Source organism: Haliotis cracherodii, unplaced genomic scaffold, assembly GCF_022045235.1.
Source record: "Haliotis cracherodii isolate W230 unplaced genomic scaffold, xgHalCrac1.p SCAF_25, whole genome shotgun sequence".
NCBI classification, from domain to species: Eukaryota; Metazoa; Mollusca; class Gastropoda; order Lepetellida; family Haliotidae; genus Haliotis; species Haliotis cracherodii.
Genome location: NW_027266281.1, coordinates 3,321,077 through 3,338,553, shown reverse-complemented (window position 1 = coordinate 3,338,553; position 17,477 = coordinate 3,321,077). Strand labels below are relative to the sequence as shown.

General features: G+C 43.5%; 1 protein-coding gene across 7 annotated transcripts in view; it reads left to right on the top strand.

The window, feature by feature from the left end:
• LOC139472802 (pleckstrin homology-like domain family B member 1) overlaps window positions 1–17,477 on the top strand; it is a 177,689-nt gene that overhangs the window by 54,225 nt on the left and 105,987 nt on the right. For 6 of the 7 annotated variants that reach the window (XM_071255276.1, XM_071255272.1, XM_071255270.1 and 3 more), the window contains one exon: window positions 8,886–9,008. In XM_071255276.1, coding sequence (XP_071111377.1) covers window positions 8,886–9,008 — 123 coding nt within the window. Of the gene's footprint in view, window positions 1–8,885; window positions 9,009–15,780; window positions 15,907–17,477 lie in introns of those variants that run through there. The other variant, XM_071255275.1, reaches the window with a different exon arrangement.

Below are 17,477 nucleotides of genomic sequence, written 5' to 3'. Positions count from 1 at the left end.
TGAGGATATGTTCTTTTTTATGTACGATTAAGCATAAATTGGAAATAGTAATTTTTTTGTTTTCAAGAAATAGTTTTAGGGTGTACTGATGACAAGGATTTCTATCATTGATTATTTATTGTACGATGATATTCACACAACATTCTTCATTCACACAGATGGACAATTTTTATTTAATTTCTAGATATTCTATGTTATTATCTAATTTGCAGGAGGCAATAAGTATATAAATAAAATATGAAAATGTGAAAAAATGTACAAATGGACACGGTTGATTTTAGATTAAACTTGAGATAAAAGTTAAAGTTTAAGCAAATAACATCAAAAGGTTTGGAAAAAAACATATTTTTTTAAATTTTTTAAATTTTTTTATTTGGGAAGACTCAAGGTAAAACACCAAGCTTTCGGCCTGACCTAATTATATCTATGCCAATCCATAGGCGCAGAAAAACTTGCCTCTCAACAGATGGTAGCCCAGTAATTGATGTTCGTGTTTATGCTTGTCCCAGTCGTTGACATGTGTCTGTGACTTGTTCCCTGTGCAGAATATACACACCAGGAATGACAGGTCAAGGCGTAAACAATATGGAGCATTTTCCTCGTCATCAGACCTTGTTTTGCCGGCCTGTTTGCGAGACAGGGGATGCAGTCGTCAGTGCATGACTTGGGCGTGTGGCATTGATTTCAATCATCACATTCTGACGGTGTAGGATTACAGGGTGTTCGTGGCCTTACTGTAATGGCTGCATGGTGATTAACAATAAATTAATTGGCTTTTATAACGGGATGATTTGGAACATGTTGAATTAATGCTTAATTTTTAATGAGGATATCTCAAAGATGGAGTGAAACAGACTTGCTCATAATCTGTGTCAGCCATTGGGATTTTCTAGGGGGTGTAGGTGAGGTGAAATGGGGTTTAACGTCACGTCCAAGATTATTGCAATTATATAGCAGCGGGCATGCACATGTGTGTGTGGTTGCTTGTACTAGTCCGGACTGATGCCGATTTATAGTGCTAGCACACTGAGATACCATCCCGCAGTTTAACATAAATACCCTACTCAGACACAGTATACTGACTCCGAGCCGACCAGTCCTTGTTTTAGCCCCTTAACCCAGAGCACCAGGCAGGATAACAACAAGTACCATCTTTTAATGTCTATTGGTTTGATGTGGCTGAAGATTGAAACGAAAAAATTCAAATCTAAAAAAAAAAATATGTCTGGAATCTTGCAATGCACTAATGAGATCTCTTTGCCCTCCAAACTTGCTACTGTACTGATGGAGATGCTTCTGCAAGGATTTACATGACAATGAGACCCGTGGAGATCCGGGTAGAATAGGTCTTCAGCAACCAATGCTGACCCGTGAAGATCCGGGGTAGATTTGGTCTTCAACAACCCATGCTTGCTATAACAGGCGAATATGCTTGTTGTAAGAGGTGACTAATGGGATCGGGTGGTCAGGTACGCTGACTTGGTTGATGCATGTCATCAATCCCATTTGCGTGGATCGATGCTCATGATATTGATCACTGGATTGTCTGGTCCAGACTCGATTATTTACAGACCGCCATCATATAGCTGGAATATTGCTGAGTGTGGCGTTAAACAACAAACCAACCAACCAACCAACCATATTTGTATGTGTACCTTGTTATGTCAGAATGCGTTAAAACATTTCTTTACCTCACGGGACGGAAAAACTAAAAAAAAGGTTACTTAGGAAAATATTGTGAGCTGAGCTGTTTAAAAAACCGATCCTGTGAACAATGAAGGTGTTTTAAGTAACTCACAAGTGCCAGATAAAAACTCAACCCTGGACCCACACTGGTCATAAATCTACAAGCACGTTTGATGTTTAATGGCGCACTATTCTTGGGGTGAGTGATAATTATGCCCTTTCTGCTGAGATGACTTTTAATGAGCCGTAAAGCAGTATCTCTAGACTGCTGTGACATGTGTAGGCTTGAAAGAGAAATAGGTATAGATCTCATCAGTGTTTGAATCATGTTTTTTTCTATGGTCAATTAAGGTGGGAAAAAAATTAAAATACATAAAAAGAATAAAATTGTAGAAAATAAATAAATAAAAAAATAAATTAAAAATTATTTTTTTAAAATTTAAATTATTTTTTTTTAAAATGTTTGATGGCCTAGTGGATTATAACCCAATTATGTTTCTAGGTTTGTCAGCACCATACCCGTGCTCGTGGGTTTCACCGAAGTGGTAAACGTCTGAGACCCGCATCACTTCGGGCTTTCCTCCCACATTAAGCTGACACGCCGTGATATAACTGGAATACTCTTAGAAGCGGCGTTAAACCCAACTCACTCACTCACTCACTCACTCACTCACTCACTCACTCACTCACTCACTCACTCACTCACTCAAACTTGACCACTAAGTGAGTTCCCTATATATGTTATTTCTTGATAAGCGTGTTCGTTATATCCATCAGTTTTATATGATAAACCATTAAAAAATGGCCAGGACAAAAAAGAATATTTTGATGTCCGTCAGTCCGTTATAAGCGTGTTCGTTATAAACATACTTTACTGTAATTATCAAAATATCGTGAAATATTCCGAGCCAAGTATACTTGCATCATATTGTAATGAGATGTTGAGGGGTTAAATATTTGGAATATGTAAAGTAATATCTGATTTTGAATTAGTTTGTGTAGTAGAAACACTGAGGATCATCTGGTTGTCTGAATATTGGAGTGCCCACTTTCCTCATTCAGTGACAGACCATACAATAACTGGGGCGGTCGGGTAGCCTCGTGGTTAAAGCGTTCGCTCATCACGCCGAAGACCCGGGTTCGATTCCCGACATGGGTACAATGTGTGAAGCCCATTTCTGGTGTCCCCTGCTGTGATATTGCTGGAATATTGCCAAAAGCGGCGTAAAACCATACTCACTCCCTCACTCACTCACTCCCATACACTAACTATTAAGCACTTATGTTTTCAATGACCTCGTGGCTTGATAGCCCTGTAGTGATCTATTTCCATGTCGCCTCGAGGTCATTGGAGGATGTTTTCATGCAAAATTAGAAAATGTCTATTTTTGGTGTGATCTGGTGTAGTTTTTATAGCATTATACCCTATGGGGATTCAGAGTTAGAATAGCTTTTTCAGCATCCGTACAATCGGGCTTATTTCCGAAACACAATTACGAACTAATTTGCTCTCCGAGTCAAGCCTTAAGGAAGAACCCTTATATACATCTAAAACATTATTTTATTTTTCTTGAAATCTCAAAATGTGTCCTCATTTTGGGAAAAACCAAAAGAGTGATGAATAGATGAGTGAAAAAATATTGGTTACCCAATGAAAAATGCAATAACCCAATTCAAATAAAAAACAATTGCTCAAAAAGTTATCTAGAGCTCTGAAACAATGTCACAGATTCACATATTCATGTATTGTGATGATTAGATGAGGGTCTAGGCTGGAAATTGGCTCCAGTCTGTGGACCGAAGTCTGTGATGGCGGCGCAGACTAGTGGTTAAAGTGTTCGCTCATCATGCCAAAGGCCTGGCATGGATTTCCCCAAATGGGTACAATGTGTGAAGCCGTTTCTGGCGTCCCCCGCCGTGATATTGCTGGAATATTGCTGATAGTGGTCTAAGACGCGATTCACCCAATCTTTGTTTCTGGTTATGTTTTGTTAATTTCTTGGTATCTGTAGACTAGTTTGATCTGATTCTTAGGCTTTATCAGGTTTAGTTTGGGCCCAAAGGTGAAATAAAATGTTTTTTCTATGATATTGTAATGTTTACGGTTTAAGACAAAATTCTGCAGGCCTTTTTTTCTTTTTAAATAAAGCATTTCCTTTATTCTGTGTGAGCTACAAAACTGCTCAGCCAATCTGTTGCAGACATAGGAGATAGTATCGTCCAGACAACTGGTTAACAGTTTCAATTAGCATAACTAATATTTACCGGACAACTGCCTCCATACATCAAAGCCCTCAGGTGGACTGGCAACAATCAAATCAGCGTTTCCTGACAACTGATTTTGGTAGCTACTGAAACCAAGCCCTGCTGGAATCCATTTTATGCCAAGATGAGATATAGACCTTCTCTGAGTGACTAGTCAAAGTCTCTAAGCTCTGTTAATGAGGCCTAATTGATTTCAAATGGCTGCCAAAGTGGATTGCTTCATTCATAAGTGGCTTGAATGCTTATACCTGTAGTAAGTTGTGTGGTAATCATTTCCTGGTTGTGCTGGGCATGAATGGGTGCCAGACACAGGGATGTAATGTCAGAGGTGACTGTTGTAGATGGAGCACAGGATGTTCCTGCTCTGAACCAGGAACGCTGGAACGCTTGTCCCAAGTGTAGGAAACATGCCATTTATTGAGGAAGGAAATACTTTATTAAGTCATTATATTTTTGTCAATATTAAGTTGACTTTTATGATGATAAGTGGGTGATGTTTAACAAAGACTTGTTCATCTCCAAGGCAATAATAATTAGTTTAAAGCACAATTTCTAGATTATATAGATAATAAGAACATATTGTCCCTATAAAAGACTTTCTAGACTTGCCAGTTGTGACGATATGATTACTCCCTACATATATAGAGAATCTCACCCGAGTGTCTTTTGATATCAAATATATCAACAAGAGTTGATAAAAGTGGAAAAATTCCGAGGCTTTTTATCACCCAAGCGATATCTCCTGTGGGAGCCTGTTTGGGATGATAAATGGACTTCTCATTCAGTATAGTACCCGTGAAGATCCGGGGTAGACTAGGTCTTCAGCAACCCATGTTTGCCGTAAGAAGTGACTATGCATGTCTTAAGAGGCCTTAAGAGCCGCCTAACGGGATGCATGTCATCGTCTCCCCATTCGATCGATGCTCATGATATTAATCACTGGATTTTCTGATCCAGATTTGATTATTTACAGACCTCCATCATATAGCTGGAATATTCTGAGTGTGGTGTTAGTGTTGAAGTACATGCCAAGTACACAGAAATGTTTAAATACACGCTCAGTACTTGGAGGTGTTTACACACATGCTCAGTACTCAGAAATGTGGCCTCAGTACTCAGAAATGTGGCCTCAGTACTCAGAAATGTGGCTTCAGTACTCAGAAATGTGGCCTCAGTACCAGAAATGTGGCCTCAGTACCAGAAATGTGGCCTCAGTACTCAGAAATGTGGCCTCAGTACCAGAAATGTGGCCTCAGTACCAGAAATGTGGCCTCAGTACCAGAAATGTGGCCTCAGTACCAGAAATGTTTGAATAACTCTGAGCACAGAAATAATGCCCCAAGAATCAACACAAGACAGTTGTGTTTGGAATGTGATAGTGGCTCTGCTGTATCATGTGGTTGTGTTTGGCAAACACATTAAACATGATTGTTTGGGGCTAAATATCCTATTTTTGTAGACTGCTGCAGTTGTAACGCTAGAATAGCATCAACATCACCAGACACAAATCTGTGAAGTCAAACAAGAAAGATTTATATGTTTTACATTTCTGTAGCCCTGCCAACTTTGGTCATTGTGTCAATAGTGCAACCTGACATCTTTGGTCATTGCGTCAGTACTGCAAACTGCCTTCTTTGGTCATTGAGTCAATAGTGTAACCTGCAGACTTTGGTCATTGCGTCAATAGTGCAAACTGCCTTCTTTGGTCATTGCGTCAATAGTGCAAACTGCCTTCTTTGGTCATTGCGTCAATAGTGCAAACTGCCTTCGTTGGTCATTGCGTCAATAGTGCAAACTGCCTTCTTTGGTCATTGCGTCAATAGTGCAACCTGCCAACTTTGGTCATTGTGTCAATAATGCAACCTGCCATCTTTGGTCATTGCTTCAATAGTGCAAACTGCCTTCTTTGGTCATTGCGTCAATAGTGCAAACTGCCTTCTTTGGTCATTGCTTCAATAGTGCAAACTGCCTTCTTTGGTCATTGCGTCAGTAGTGCAAACTGCCTTCTTTGGTCATTGCGTCAATAGTGCAACCTGACATCTTTGGTCATTGCATCAATAATGCAACCTGCCTTCTTTGGTCCATGCGTCAATAGTGCAATCTGCCATCTTTGGTCATTGCGTCAATAGTGCAAACTGCCTTCTTTGGTCATTGCGTCAATAGTGCAACCTGCCGACTTTGGTCATTACGTCAATAGTGCAAACTGCCTTCTTTGGTCATTGCGTCAATAGTGCAAACTGCCTTCTTTGGTCCATGTGTCAATAGTGCAACCTTCCTTCTTTGGTCATTGCGTCAATAATGCAAACTGCCGACTTTGGTCATTGCTTCAATAGTGCAAACTGCCATCTTTGGTCATTGCATCAATAATTCAACCTGCCGATTTTGGTCATTGCGTCAATAGTGCAAACTGCCTTCTTTGGTCATTGCGTCAATAGTGCAACCTGCCATCTTCGGTCATTGCATCAATAATGCAACTTTCCATCTTTGGTCATTGCGTCAATAGTGCAACCTGCCTTCTTTGGTCATTGCGTCAGTAGTGCAACCTGCCATCTTTGGTCATTGCATCAATAATGCAACCTGCCATCTTTGGTCATTGCATCAATAATGCAACCTGCCGATTTTGGTCATTGCATCAATAATGCAACCTGCCATCTTTGGTCATTGCATCAATAATGCAACCTGCCATCTTTGGTCATTGCATCAATGATGCAACCCGCCGATTTTGGTCATTGCGTCAATAATGCAACCTGCCGGTCGGGCTTCTATATGGGAATTACATACATATCTCACATGCACGCAGAGACACAGTTATTATAAGGTCCCCAAGCGTTACTTACTGCAAGCACTATTAGTCGCAACTAAGCGGAGCGTCCTCTGTGGGAGACCGGCAGTCTCTCCTGCTATCTTGAAGAGGACCAAGCAAGTACGCATGGCAGAATTTACAATCTGTTGAGGAGGTTCCATGTATCCAAACATCCATGCTGAAGCCCCCTTCAAGCTCCTGCACCCCATGGGGTATATTGTTGAAGTAATCTCAACTATCACAGTCGGAAGTTACCCGTGATGCAGTATATACCACTGAGTTGACGTACGGGGGCATACAAGCAGAGTGATGTTGTCAGTCAGAGATAGCAGAACACTGGTAAAAGTGTGGGGGGTTATCTTGGATGAGGGAGTTATCTCCATAGCTGACAGGTTTACACGCACAGATTTGTCTTCTATTACCAGCTGACCAGGGCCCACTTGCACAAAGCGATCTTAGCGCTAAGATGATCTTAACTCCCATACTTTAACATAGGCTTACAATAGTCTTAGTGCTAAGATGATCTTAACTCCCATACTTTAACATAGGCTTACAATAGTCTTAGTGCTAAGATGATCGTAACTCCCATACTTTAACATAGGCTTACTATAGTCTTAGCGCTAAGATGATCTTAACTCCCATACTTTAACATAGGCTTACAATAGTCTTAGTGCTGAGATGATCTTAACTCCCATACTTCAACATAGGCTTACAATAGTCTTAGCGCTAAGATGATCTTAACTCCCATACTTTAACATAGGCTTACAATAGTCTTATTGCTGAGATGATCTTAACTCCCATACTTCAACATAGGCTTACAATAGTCTTAGTGCTAAGATGATCTTAACTCCTATACTTTAACATAGGCTTACAATAGTCTTAGTGCTAAGATGATCTTAACTCCCATACTTTAACATAGGCTTACAATAGTCTTAGCGCTAAGATCGTTTTGTGCAAGTGGGCCCAGAACTCATCCCTTTACCGTCCGTACAAAAGTACAACTATTCCAGCAGTTGCTAGTTCATTGTGCTCGAGAAGCCATTTAGTCCAAGTCATCAAAGATCCAAAGTTTGCTAAGGGAGTTATGTCCCTTAGGTGGGTCAGGATCTGTTGATCATGATTATGCACTAAGATCAGTTCATGGAAAGAGTTTGCCTTAAGCTATAGGAGACAATGGATACCAAGTTTGACGACCGATTGATGATGTTTCGGCCAGCGACTGTCCTCATCTTCTAGGGTCAAGTGTTATGTACATGTAGGTGTATGTACCTGGGGCTAGTGTGGTACTAGACAATAAAACCTCTAAGTGTGGCCGTGTACCCTGTGACCTGACTCTAGGGGTGTAGCTGCTGATGTGTATCTGTGTCTGGAGTGTATCTTCCAATGGTGGTCTGATTTATTACCGGTTGTTCCTGGGCCTCTCAGAGGACTGTTCTGCACAGACAGGCAGAGGGCTTGTTCCAGCTTGGTAAGGTTTTCTGTCTTCCTTGAGTGATGAAGATGTTAGGTTTTTGTATTTCGCCAGACCAAATGTGTCTGTGGTTTTATTATTTAAAACATATGATAGTCTATTTTGAGCGCTTTTCGATTTGTAGCTTTGTAGGTTTTTGTATTCAAACAGACTAAATGTCTCTGAGTTTAGAGTTGAGGATATACCATGTTTTTAGAAGTGGATGTACTTCATTTTGAAACCTTTCTTTTTGTATTTTGTTACATATATTTTTTGCTAGTGGCCTAATGTTTTATTTGCTGTACAGGGTTCCTTCCCTTAGAAGGCCAGGAACTGATTTTTTTAGATTTGAAGCCCAGCTAATTAATTTCATGAATTTCATGAATTTCATGAATGAAAGAATGAATGAATGAAAATAGAGAGTTAATGTTTGAAGCAATAACATTTAAATAGAATCGATCTTTTTTTATGATTGGCACTGGTGAACTGCTGTGTTCTAATGTACAAAACAACCTAAGCACAACGACTGTCGTAAGTCTATGTTTAGGTATGGGAGTTACGATCACCTTACCACTCTCATGTTTAAAGTGATAGGATTTCCTGTCCACAGTTGTGTCCCTTAGTCATGTCAGGATTCAAGGATCATGGTTGGACAGTATAGAACAAATGTATATTTTTCAGGTTCAATGATATGTTTGGGTCGCTCCAACTATTTTCGTTTCAACCACCCCGAGGAAGCCAAGAAGATGAAGGATGCCATGCCCAACTGCCGTATCTCCTGTGTCCCCCTACACTTCTTGCATGGTAGGTCATTAGTACTTTATATTGCATGGTAGGTCATTAGTACTTTATATTTCATGGTAGGTCATTAGTACTTTATATTGCATGGTAGGTCATTAGTACTTTATATTGCATGGTAGGTCATCAATACTTTATATTGCATGGTAGGTCATTAGTACTTTATATTGCAGGGTAGGTCATTAGTACTTAATATTGCATGGTAGGTCATTAGTACTTAATATTGCATGGTAGGTCATCAATACTTTATATTGCAGGGTAGGTCATTAGTACTTTATATTGCATGGTAGGTCATCAATACTTTATATTGCATGGTAGGTCATTAGTACTTTATATTGCATGGTAGGTCATTAGTACTTATATTGCAGGGTAGGTCATTAGTACTTATATTGCAGGGTAGGTCAGTAGTACTTTATATTGCATGGTAGGTCAGTAGTACTTAATATTGCATGGTAGGTCATTGGTTAAGTAGCGGCAAATATTTTCCGTACAGCCAGCTCATATAGCCTGCTGTGAAATCAATCGGAACTCATCATCGGCATCTTGCCTATCTCTTAAGGTATCGTTCAGTTGTAATGAACTGATGTTTATCCAAGTGTATTAGGTAAAGGGAAGTAACTTGGTTTGTTTGTGTCATCTGCTACGAGTTATACTCAATGAAACTGGAGGCATATAATCCAGACGTTTATGATTGAATGTCGGTAAGATAAATTTGTTGTCAACCGATCCCCCTGGGCATATGGTGTGATGTACCCTGAGTGTGAGAGGGGCGGTCGGGTAGCCTGGTGGTTAAAGCGTTCGCTCATCACGCCGAATACCCGGGTTCAAATCCCGACATGGGTACAATGTGTGAAGCCCATTTCTGGTGTCCCCCGCCGTGTTATTGCTGGAATATTGCTAAAAGCGGCTTAAAACCAAACACACTCACTCACTCACCCTGTGTGTGAGCCTGATGGCTTGGGGTACATAGGTACACACACATGGTACATCACATCATGTACCCTCCAGGGATTGGGTGACAAGTTAAATTGTCATTTTTAAACTGTTCCTACATCTTTGTACATGACACAAGGGGGCACGGGTGGCCCAGTCGTCTTAGGCGCCGCGATTAGTTGCGTCCCTTGGGCACGCCAGAAACCTATGATTGTGGGTTCGAATCCCGGTTCGGCCCAATTATGTTTCTAGGTTTGTCAGCACCATACCCGTGCTCGTGGGTTTCACCGAAGTGGTAAACGTCTGAGACCTGCATCACTTTTGACTTTCCTCCCACATTAAGCTGACATGCTGTGATATAACTGGAATACTGTTTAAAGCGGCGTTAAACCCAACTCACTCACTCACTCACTCACTCACTCACTCACTCACTACATGACACACACTGCTTCTGTATGACATTCTACACAAGCTGGTGACTTATCAACCAACAACATCAAAGCTCCTGTCTAATACGCACCGTGCATGTCCAGCAATATATTCCCTGAAGTCGATATGCAATGTCTGTATGTGTCATATATCCACCACAGCTGGGATCCACAAAGTTACTGAAGGTCATAGAATATGCTCACGATGTGTTTTGTGTGTTGTGCTGGAAAGATGCTGTTTTGAAAAAAAAGTTTATGTTCTAACTCCGTGTCAGATGAGGAAAGAGGCCTTTTAGGGTTTATGTTCTAACTCCGTGTCTGATGGGGAAAGAGGCCTTTTAGGGTTTATGTTCTAACTCCGTGTCTGATGGGGAAAGAGGCCTTTTAGGGTTTATGTTCTAACTCCGTGTCTGATGGGGAAAGAGGCCTTTTAGGGTTTATGTTCTAACTCCGTGTCTGATGGGGAAAGAGGCCTTTTAGGGTTTATGTTCTAACTCCGTGTCAGATGGGGAAAGAGGCCTTTTAGGGTTTATGTTCTAACTCCGTGTCTGATGGGGAAAGAGGCCTTTTAGGGTTTATGTTCTAACTCCGTGTCAGATGGGGAAAGAGGCCTTTTAGGGTTTATGTTCTAACTCCGTGTCAGATGGGGAAAGAGGCCTTTTAGGGTTTATGTTCTAACTCCGTGTCTGATGGGGAAAGAGGCCTTTGAGGGTTTATGTTCTAACTCCGTGTCAGATGGGGAAAGAGGCCTTTTAGGGTTTATGTTCTAACTCCGTGTCTGATGGGGAAAGAGGCCTTTTAGGGTTTATGTTCTAACCCTATGTCAGATGGGGAAAGAGGCCTTTTAGGGTTTGTGTTCTAACCCTGTGTCAGATGGGGAAAGAGGCCTTTTAGGGTTTATGCTCTAACTCAGTGTCTGATGGGGAAAGAGGCCTTTTAGGGTTTGTGTTCTAACTCCGTGTCAGATGGGGAAAGAGGCCTTTTAGGGTTTGTGTTCTAACTCCGTGTCAGATGGGGAAAGAGGCCTTTTAGGGTTTATGTTCTAACTCTGTGTCAGATGGGGAAAGAGGCCTTTTAGGGTTTATGTTCTAACCCCGTGTCAGATAGGGAAAGACGCCTTTGAGGGTTTATGTTCTAAATCTGTGTCAGATGGGGAAAGAGGCCTTTTAGGGTTTATGCTCTAACCCTGTGTCAGATGGGGAAAGAGGCCTTTTAGGGTTTGTGTTCTAACTCCGTGTCAGATGGGGAAAGAGGCCTTTTAGGGTTTATGTTCTAACTCTGTGTCAGATGGGGAAAGAGGCCTTTTAGGGTTTGTGTTCTAACTCCGTGTCAGATGGGGAAAGAGGCCTTTTAGGGTTTATGTTCTAACCCCGTGTCAGATAGGGAAAGACGCCTTTGAGGGTTTATGTTCTAAATCTGTGTCAGATGGGGAAAGAGGCCTTTTAGGGTTTATGCTCTAACCCCGTGTCAGATGTTGGAAGGAGGCCTTTTAGGGTTTATGTTTTTTGCTCATATATGGAAAAGAGGCTGTTTGTGAGTTGGTAGCAGAATACATGGTGGAAAGACGGTGTAAAGGTATCTCAGAAAAGGTTGTTGAAAAGAGGCTCTTTTGGGTTTTATCCTTGACAATACTTCTTGGATACGGTTTAAATAAGCGAAACTCCTCACAGTGTATGTAAGCTAAGTCTTGGCGTCAGGAGCTCTCAGGGACAATATTCAGACCCTTGATGACATCACACTTTACCAGGGGCAGGGCTGTGTATATCAGTTCTAGTTATAGATTTCCATCAAAGTCTTGTCATTTCTGAGTTGCCGGTTACAAGATGTCTATCTCCCGAAGACGAACCACTTATCTGATTTGTGTAACATGGAGTGACGGACTGCACGCACCAACCACATTACCTAATTAACTGTAAGTGTTGTAGTGTATCCAATAAACTGTCTTGTGACGTGGTGGCACATCGTGCAGCCAGGAGATGATGGTGGTACATCGTGCAGCCAGGTGGTGGTGGCACATCGTCCAGCCAGGTGATGGTGGTGGCACATCGTGCAGCCAGGTGATGGTGGCACATCGTGCAGCCAGGTGATGATGGTGGTACATCGTGCAGCCAGGTGGTGGTGGCACATCGTGCAGCCAGATGGTGGTGGCACATCGTGCAGCCAGGTGATGGTGGCACATCGTGCAGCCAGATGGTGGTGGCACATCGTGCAGCCAGGTGATGGTGGCACATCGTGCAGCCAGATGGTGGTGGCACATCGTGCAGCCAGGTGATGGTGGCACATCGTGCAGCCAGATGGTGGTGGCACATTGTGCAGCCAGGTGATGGTGGCACATCGTGCAGCCAGGTGATGGTGGCACATCGTCCAGCCAGGTGATGGTGGCACATCGTGCAGCCAGGTGATGGTGGTGGCACATCGTGCAGCCAGATGATGGTGGTGGCACATCGTGCAGCCAGGTGGTGGTGGCACATCGTGCAGCCAGATGGTGGTGGCACATCGTGCAGCCAGATGGTGGTGGCACATCGTGCAGCCAGGTGATGGTGGCACATCGTGCAGCCAGGTGATGGTGGTGGCACATCGTGCAGCCAGGTGGTGGTGGTGGCACATTGTGCAGCCAGGTGATGGTGGCACATCGTGCAGCCAGGTGATGGTGGCACATCGTCCAGCCAGGTGATGGTGGCACATCGTGCAGCCAGGTGATGGTGGTGGCACATCGTGCAGCCAGATGATGGTGGTGGCACATCGTGCAGCCAGGTGGTGGTGGCACATCGTGCAGCCAGATGGTGGTGGCACATCGTGCAGCCAGGTGATGGTGGCACATCGTGCAGCCAGGTGATGGTGGTGGCACATCGTGCAGCCAGGTGGTGGTGGTGGCACATTGTGCAGCCAGGTGATGGTGGTAGAGAGACTTTAGTTGGGTGGCCGTGGTCGTCAACTTGGCCACGGGGAGTATCTAGGGCATCAGTCCTGCACCCCACTGATCGCACTCTCCAAGTTTAATGATGTCTCTCTCTCTCTCTCTCTCTGTCGCTCTGTGTGTGTCTCTGTTTCTCTGTGTGTGTGTGTCTCTCTCTGTCTCTGTGTGTGTGTGTGTGTCTCTCTCTCTCTCTCTCTCTCTCTCTCTCTCTGTGTCTCTGTCTCTCTCTCTCTCTCTGTGTCGCTCTGTGTGTGTGTCTCTGTTTCTCTCTCTGTGTGTGTCTCTCGGTCTCCCTCTCTGTGTGTGTCTCTCTCTCTGTCTCTGTCTCTCTCTCTCTCTCTGTGTCTCTGTCTGTCTCTCTCTGTGTCGCTCTGTGTGTGTCTGTGTCTCTCTGTGTCTCTCTCTGTGTGTGTCGCTCTCTCTCTGTGTCTCTCTCTCTGTCTCTCTCCTCGAAGGTCAGTTAGTAATTGAAATATTGCTAAAAGGGGCGTAAGTGTCCTCTCTCTCTCTCCTCTCTCTCTCTCTCTCTCCTCTCTTAAATATGTTAACCTTATCATCTTTCTGTGAATTTAGAATGGTATATTTATTCAGGACATAGCGGTGCACATCGATATGCTGGTGAGTTTACGTCACCTGGATTCATATTGTGCATGGTCATTGTTGAGAGGATCCGTATCTGTAGATCAGGGAACTGTGCCAGGTTGTGCTTTTAAAGTGGGCAAAAAACTGCCCCTGACTGTGCTAGGGGCCAACAATCATGATTCTGATTGCGTGCCGTGAGTCTGATTGCGTGCCTCTGATTGCGTGCTGTGTTCAAGTGGGATAATCAGTCTTGTGAGAGTCAGCTGTCAAAACTGAAGCCGTTCCTGCACATATGGAAATATGCCACCGTTCTCCCATCAGTGGGAGGGTAATGTGACTGTTAACCTTCAACTTTGTATACTTCCCTTGGAGCTGAGAATGAAAATCAAGTGCACACTGATCCGTTGACCGGAGTGATAATTTAGCGCTTCGAGCATGTTTATTGTTTTGATTTTCACGATATAAATATGCACATTATTATAGTTATTATCAATTAAAACATAACTATTCCTTTGGTGCTTCACACATCTACTGACACTGGAAAAAAAGCAAAAAGTTATTGAAAAAACTTTGGTGTGAGTAACAATCAATTTGCTGACATTTAAAAAAAAATAATTTTGTTGATCGTTATATGACTGGGCTAACTCAGTGAGTTGGAGTTTTACAATATTCCAAATAATAACAGTGCGGGGACACCAAAAGTGATTTCAGTCTCGCGTATGTCATGATTGCTGAGTGAGTGAGTGAGTTGGGATTTCCGCCGCTTTTAACAAACACTCGGCAAAGGTCCAGCAATATCTCGGCCCTTGAACACCAGAAATGGCTTCCCACATTCCATGAAACCCTGGTATCATTGGGGGGCACGGGCGGCCCAGTCGTCTAAGGCGCCGCGATTTTCTGTGCAGAGTTCCATCCTTGGGCACGCCAGAAACCTATGATTGTGGGTTTGAATCCCGGTTCGGCCCAATTATGTTTCTAGGTTTGTCAGCACCATACCAGTGCTTGTGGGTTTCACCGAAGTGGTAAACATCTGAGACCTGCATCACTTCGGGCTTTCCTCCCACATTAAGCTGACACGCCGTGATATAACTGGAATACTGTTAGAAGCGGCGTTAAACCCAAATCACCTGGTTATCATTGTGAAATTGACCAAGTGACCATGATTAAACAGGTCTGGCTTGACTGCTGTGACATCCTTGTTAATCGGGAGATGTTCTCATCCCCTTTCAGCACCTGAACAACCTTGTCACAATATCCCGCCGTTTGGTTTGGTTTTTGTTGAATAACATTAACAAAAGCAAATATATCTCAGTGGGGGACATTATCCTCCTTTCATTCCCCATGAAGGGGCTCGTGCCCATCCCTTTGAGGCGAAGTAAAGAGAAAAGACCAGTCTTAGGGACTAGCCGCGTGAATCGAAGAGAATCCGATGAATGTCGTCTTACAATGGGATCGTAGGCTGTGAATAACACCAGGGACTGACATCTTGGGGGCATCTCAAAATCTTTATACAAATATTTATGTGCTGTAGCTCCCAGAGGCGAGGATTTGGGGGGTATTTTTATTTTTTTTAAATCCAAGATGCAGGAGGCAATAAAAGATGCAGATGTTGTCAGGGCTGACTTGAGGTTAATTGAAAAACTGATCCCTGTCTGACCTTATATGGTGGAAAAGGCGCAAGCATATGGTAGCTAAAGGCAGACAATTGTGTTGAATAAATTAATACTTGTCCAAACTCATGTGTAATTGTGTTTATAAAGAGGTAAAAACATGGCAAATTACTTGCAGTTTTCCTGACAATGGGAGGAAAACTTTCTGTCATAATTGAAAAAACTGTTCATGAGATGCCCCCTGGAGCGACAGCACTGAAATGCTCTGGTCAGTTATAATACGATTACAAAGCATAGCCAGCCACAAAGTTGATAGAGGGACGTTGTGAGGGAGCTAGGGGGGAGACGGTTGTGGCAAGGATACCTAGGGATACCTCAGACACACAGATGAGGACTGGTCCTGAAGCAGGAAGATTCATCTTGGAGGATGACAGGTGTGTTTCTTCCGAGTCTAACCATGTTTTAGTTCTGTGAGGGACACTTTAGTTTTAGTTCTGCATCAGTAATAACTACACTACTTTGTGAACTATATAAAGGACCGTGGAGTCGATGGACTGAATATCTATTTGGTTTAGATGAGGGGGGATTAGAAATATGTGGTATTGGGTAGAGGTGTGACAGATTGTCAGTAAATATGTAAGTTTAGAGTCTGGTAGAATAACTTGTAGAAATATGGAATCTTGAAGTCCTGTGACGATCTGGGTGAGAAGTGGTCTTCAGCAGCCCATGCTTGTTGTAAGAACGGAGAAAAAGGACCTGAGGGTCGGGTTCACTTATTTGGTTGATGGATGTCATTGTATAACAATTGCGTCGATCGATGCTTGCGATGTGAGTCTGGTCCGTACTCGATTATTTACAGAAAGTTGCTATATAGCTGGAATATTGCTGAGTGCAGCGTTAAACAACAAACAAACAAACAAACAAACAAACAAACAAACAAACATTGATACTGCTGTTATCTTGTTTTTTTAGCTCACTGACAAATGGAACAAAATAAGGATTGGGTTTCTTTATTTTGTTTGTAAAGTCTGAAATATTGTGGACATGTCTTGGTTTGTAGTCAGGTGAGGTTTCCTCCCTGTGCTTGGTACTGTGCCGGACCTCGGTTGTGGGGTTTGTGGTAAGGTTTGATCTGTGTAATTCGTTCCTGTATGTTGATAGTTTGGTGAGAACTGCTTGGTGATTCCTCATTGATGTTTGGGTTTGTATGCTAAGGGTCAGCACTGCCTCAACCGTCATCACCTGCTGTGACCCAGTCTGGTGTTGTATTAGACTATACAATCACAACTCCCAAATCACCCACCCACACCCTCCACTGAACCAGCCCACAGTCTGATACGAAGACTACATCCCCACCCCCACCGCCTCCTCCCACCCCAACCCACCCTCTGCTGTGACCACAACCTGAACACAACCACACCTCCATAACATCGCCTTGCCTCGACCCACCCCATCCCAAACCATCCTCTGCTGTGACAACAATCTGAAAACAACTACACCCCCATCGCCTCGCCTCCCCTACCCCCCAGCCCCTCCCTCCCCTCCCCTCCCCCCTGCCGCTGTGACCACAACCTGAACACAACTACACCCCCATCCCATCGCCTCATCTCGACCCACCCCACCCCACCCTCTGCTGTGACCACAACCTGAACACAACCACACCCCCATAACATTGCCTTGCCTTGACAACACCCCCACCCCCACCCCCACCCCCACCCCCACCCATGCTGTGACCCCAACCTGAACACAACCACACCCCCATAACATCGCCTTGCCTCGACCCTACCCATCCCACCCCATCCCACCCCACCCTACCCTCTGCTGTGACCACAATCTGAACACAACCACACCCCCATAACATCGCCTTGCCTCGACCCACTCCATCCCACCCCATCCCACCCCCCCCCCCCCCTGCTGTGACCACAAACTGAACACAACTATACCCCCTGCTGGAGATGGAGCCGATAGGTGAGGTAACCTCAGTGCTGCTGATATTGCAGTGAGT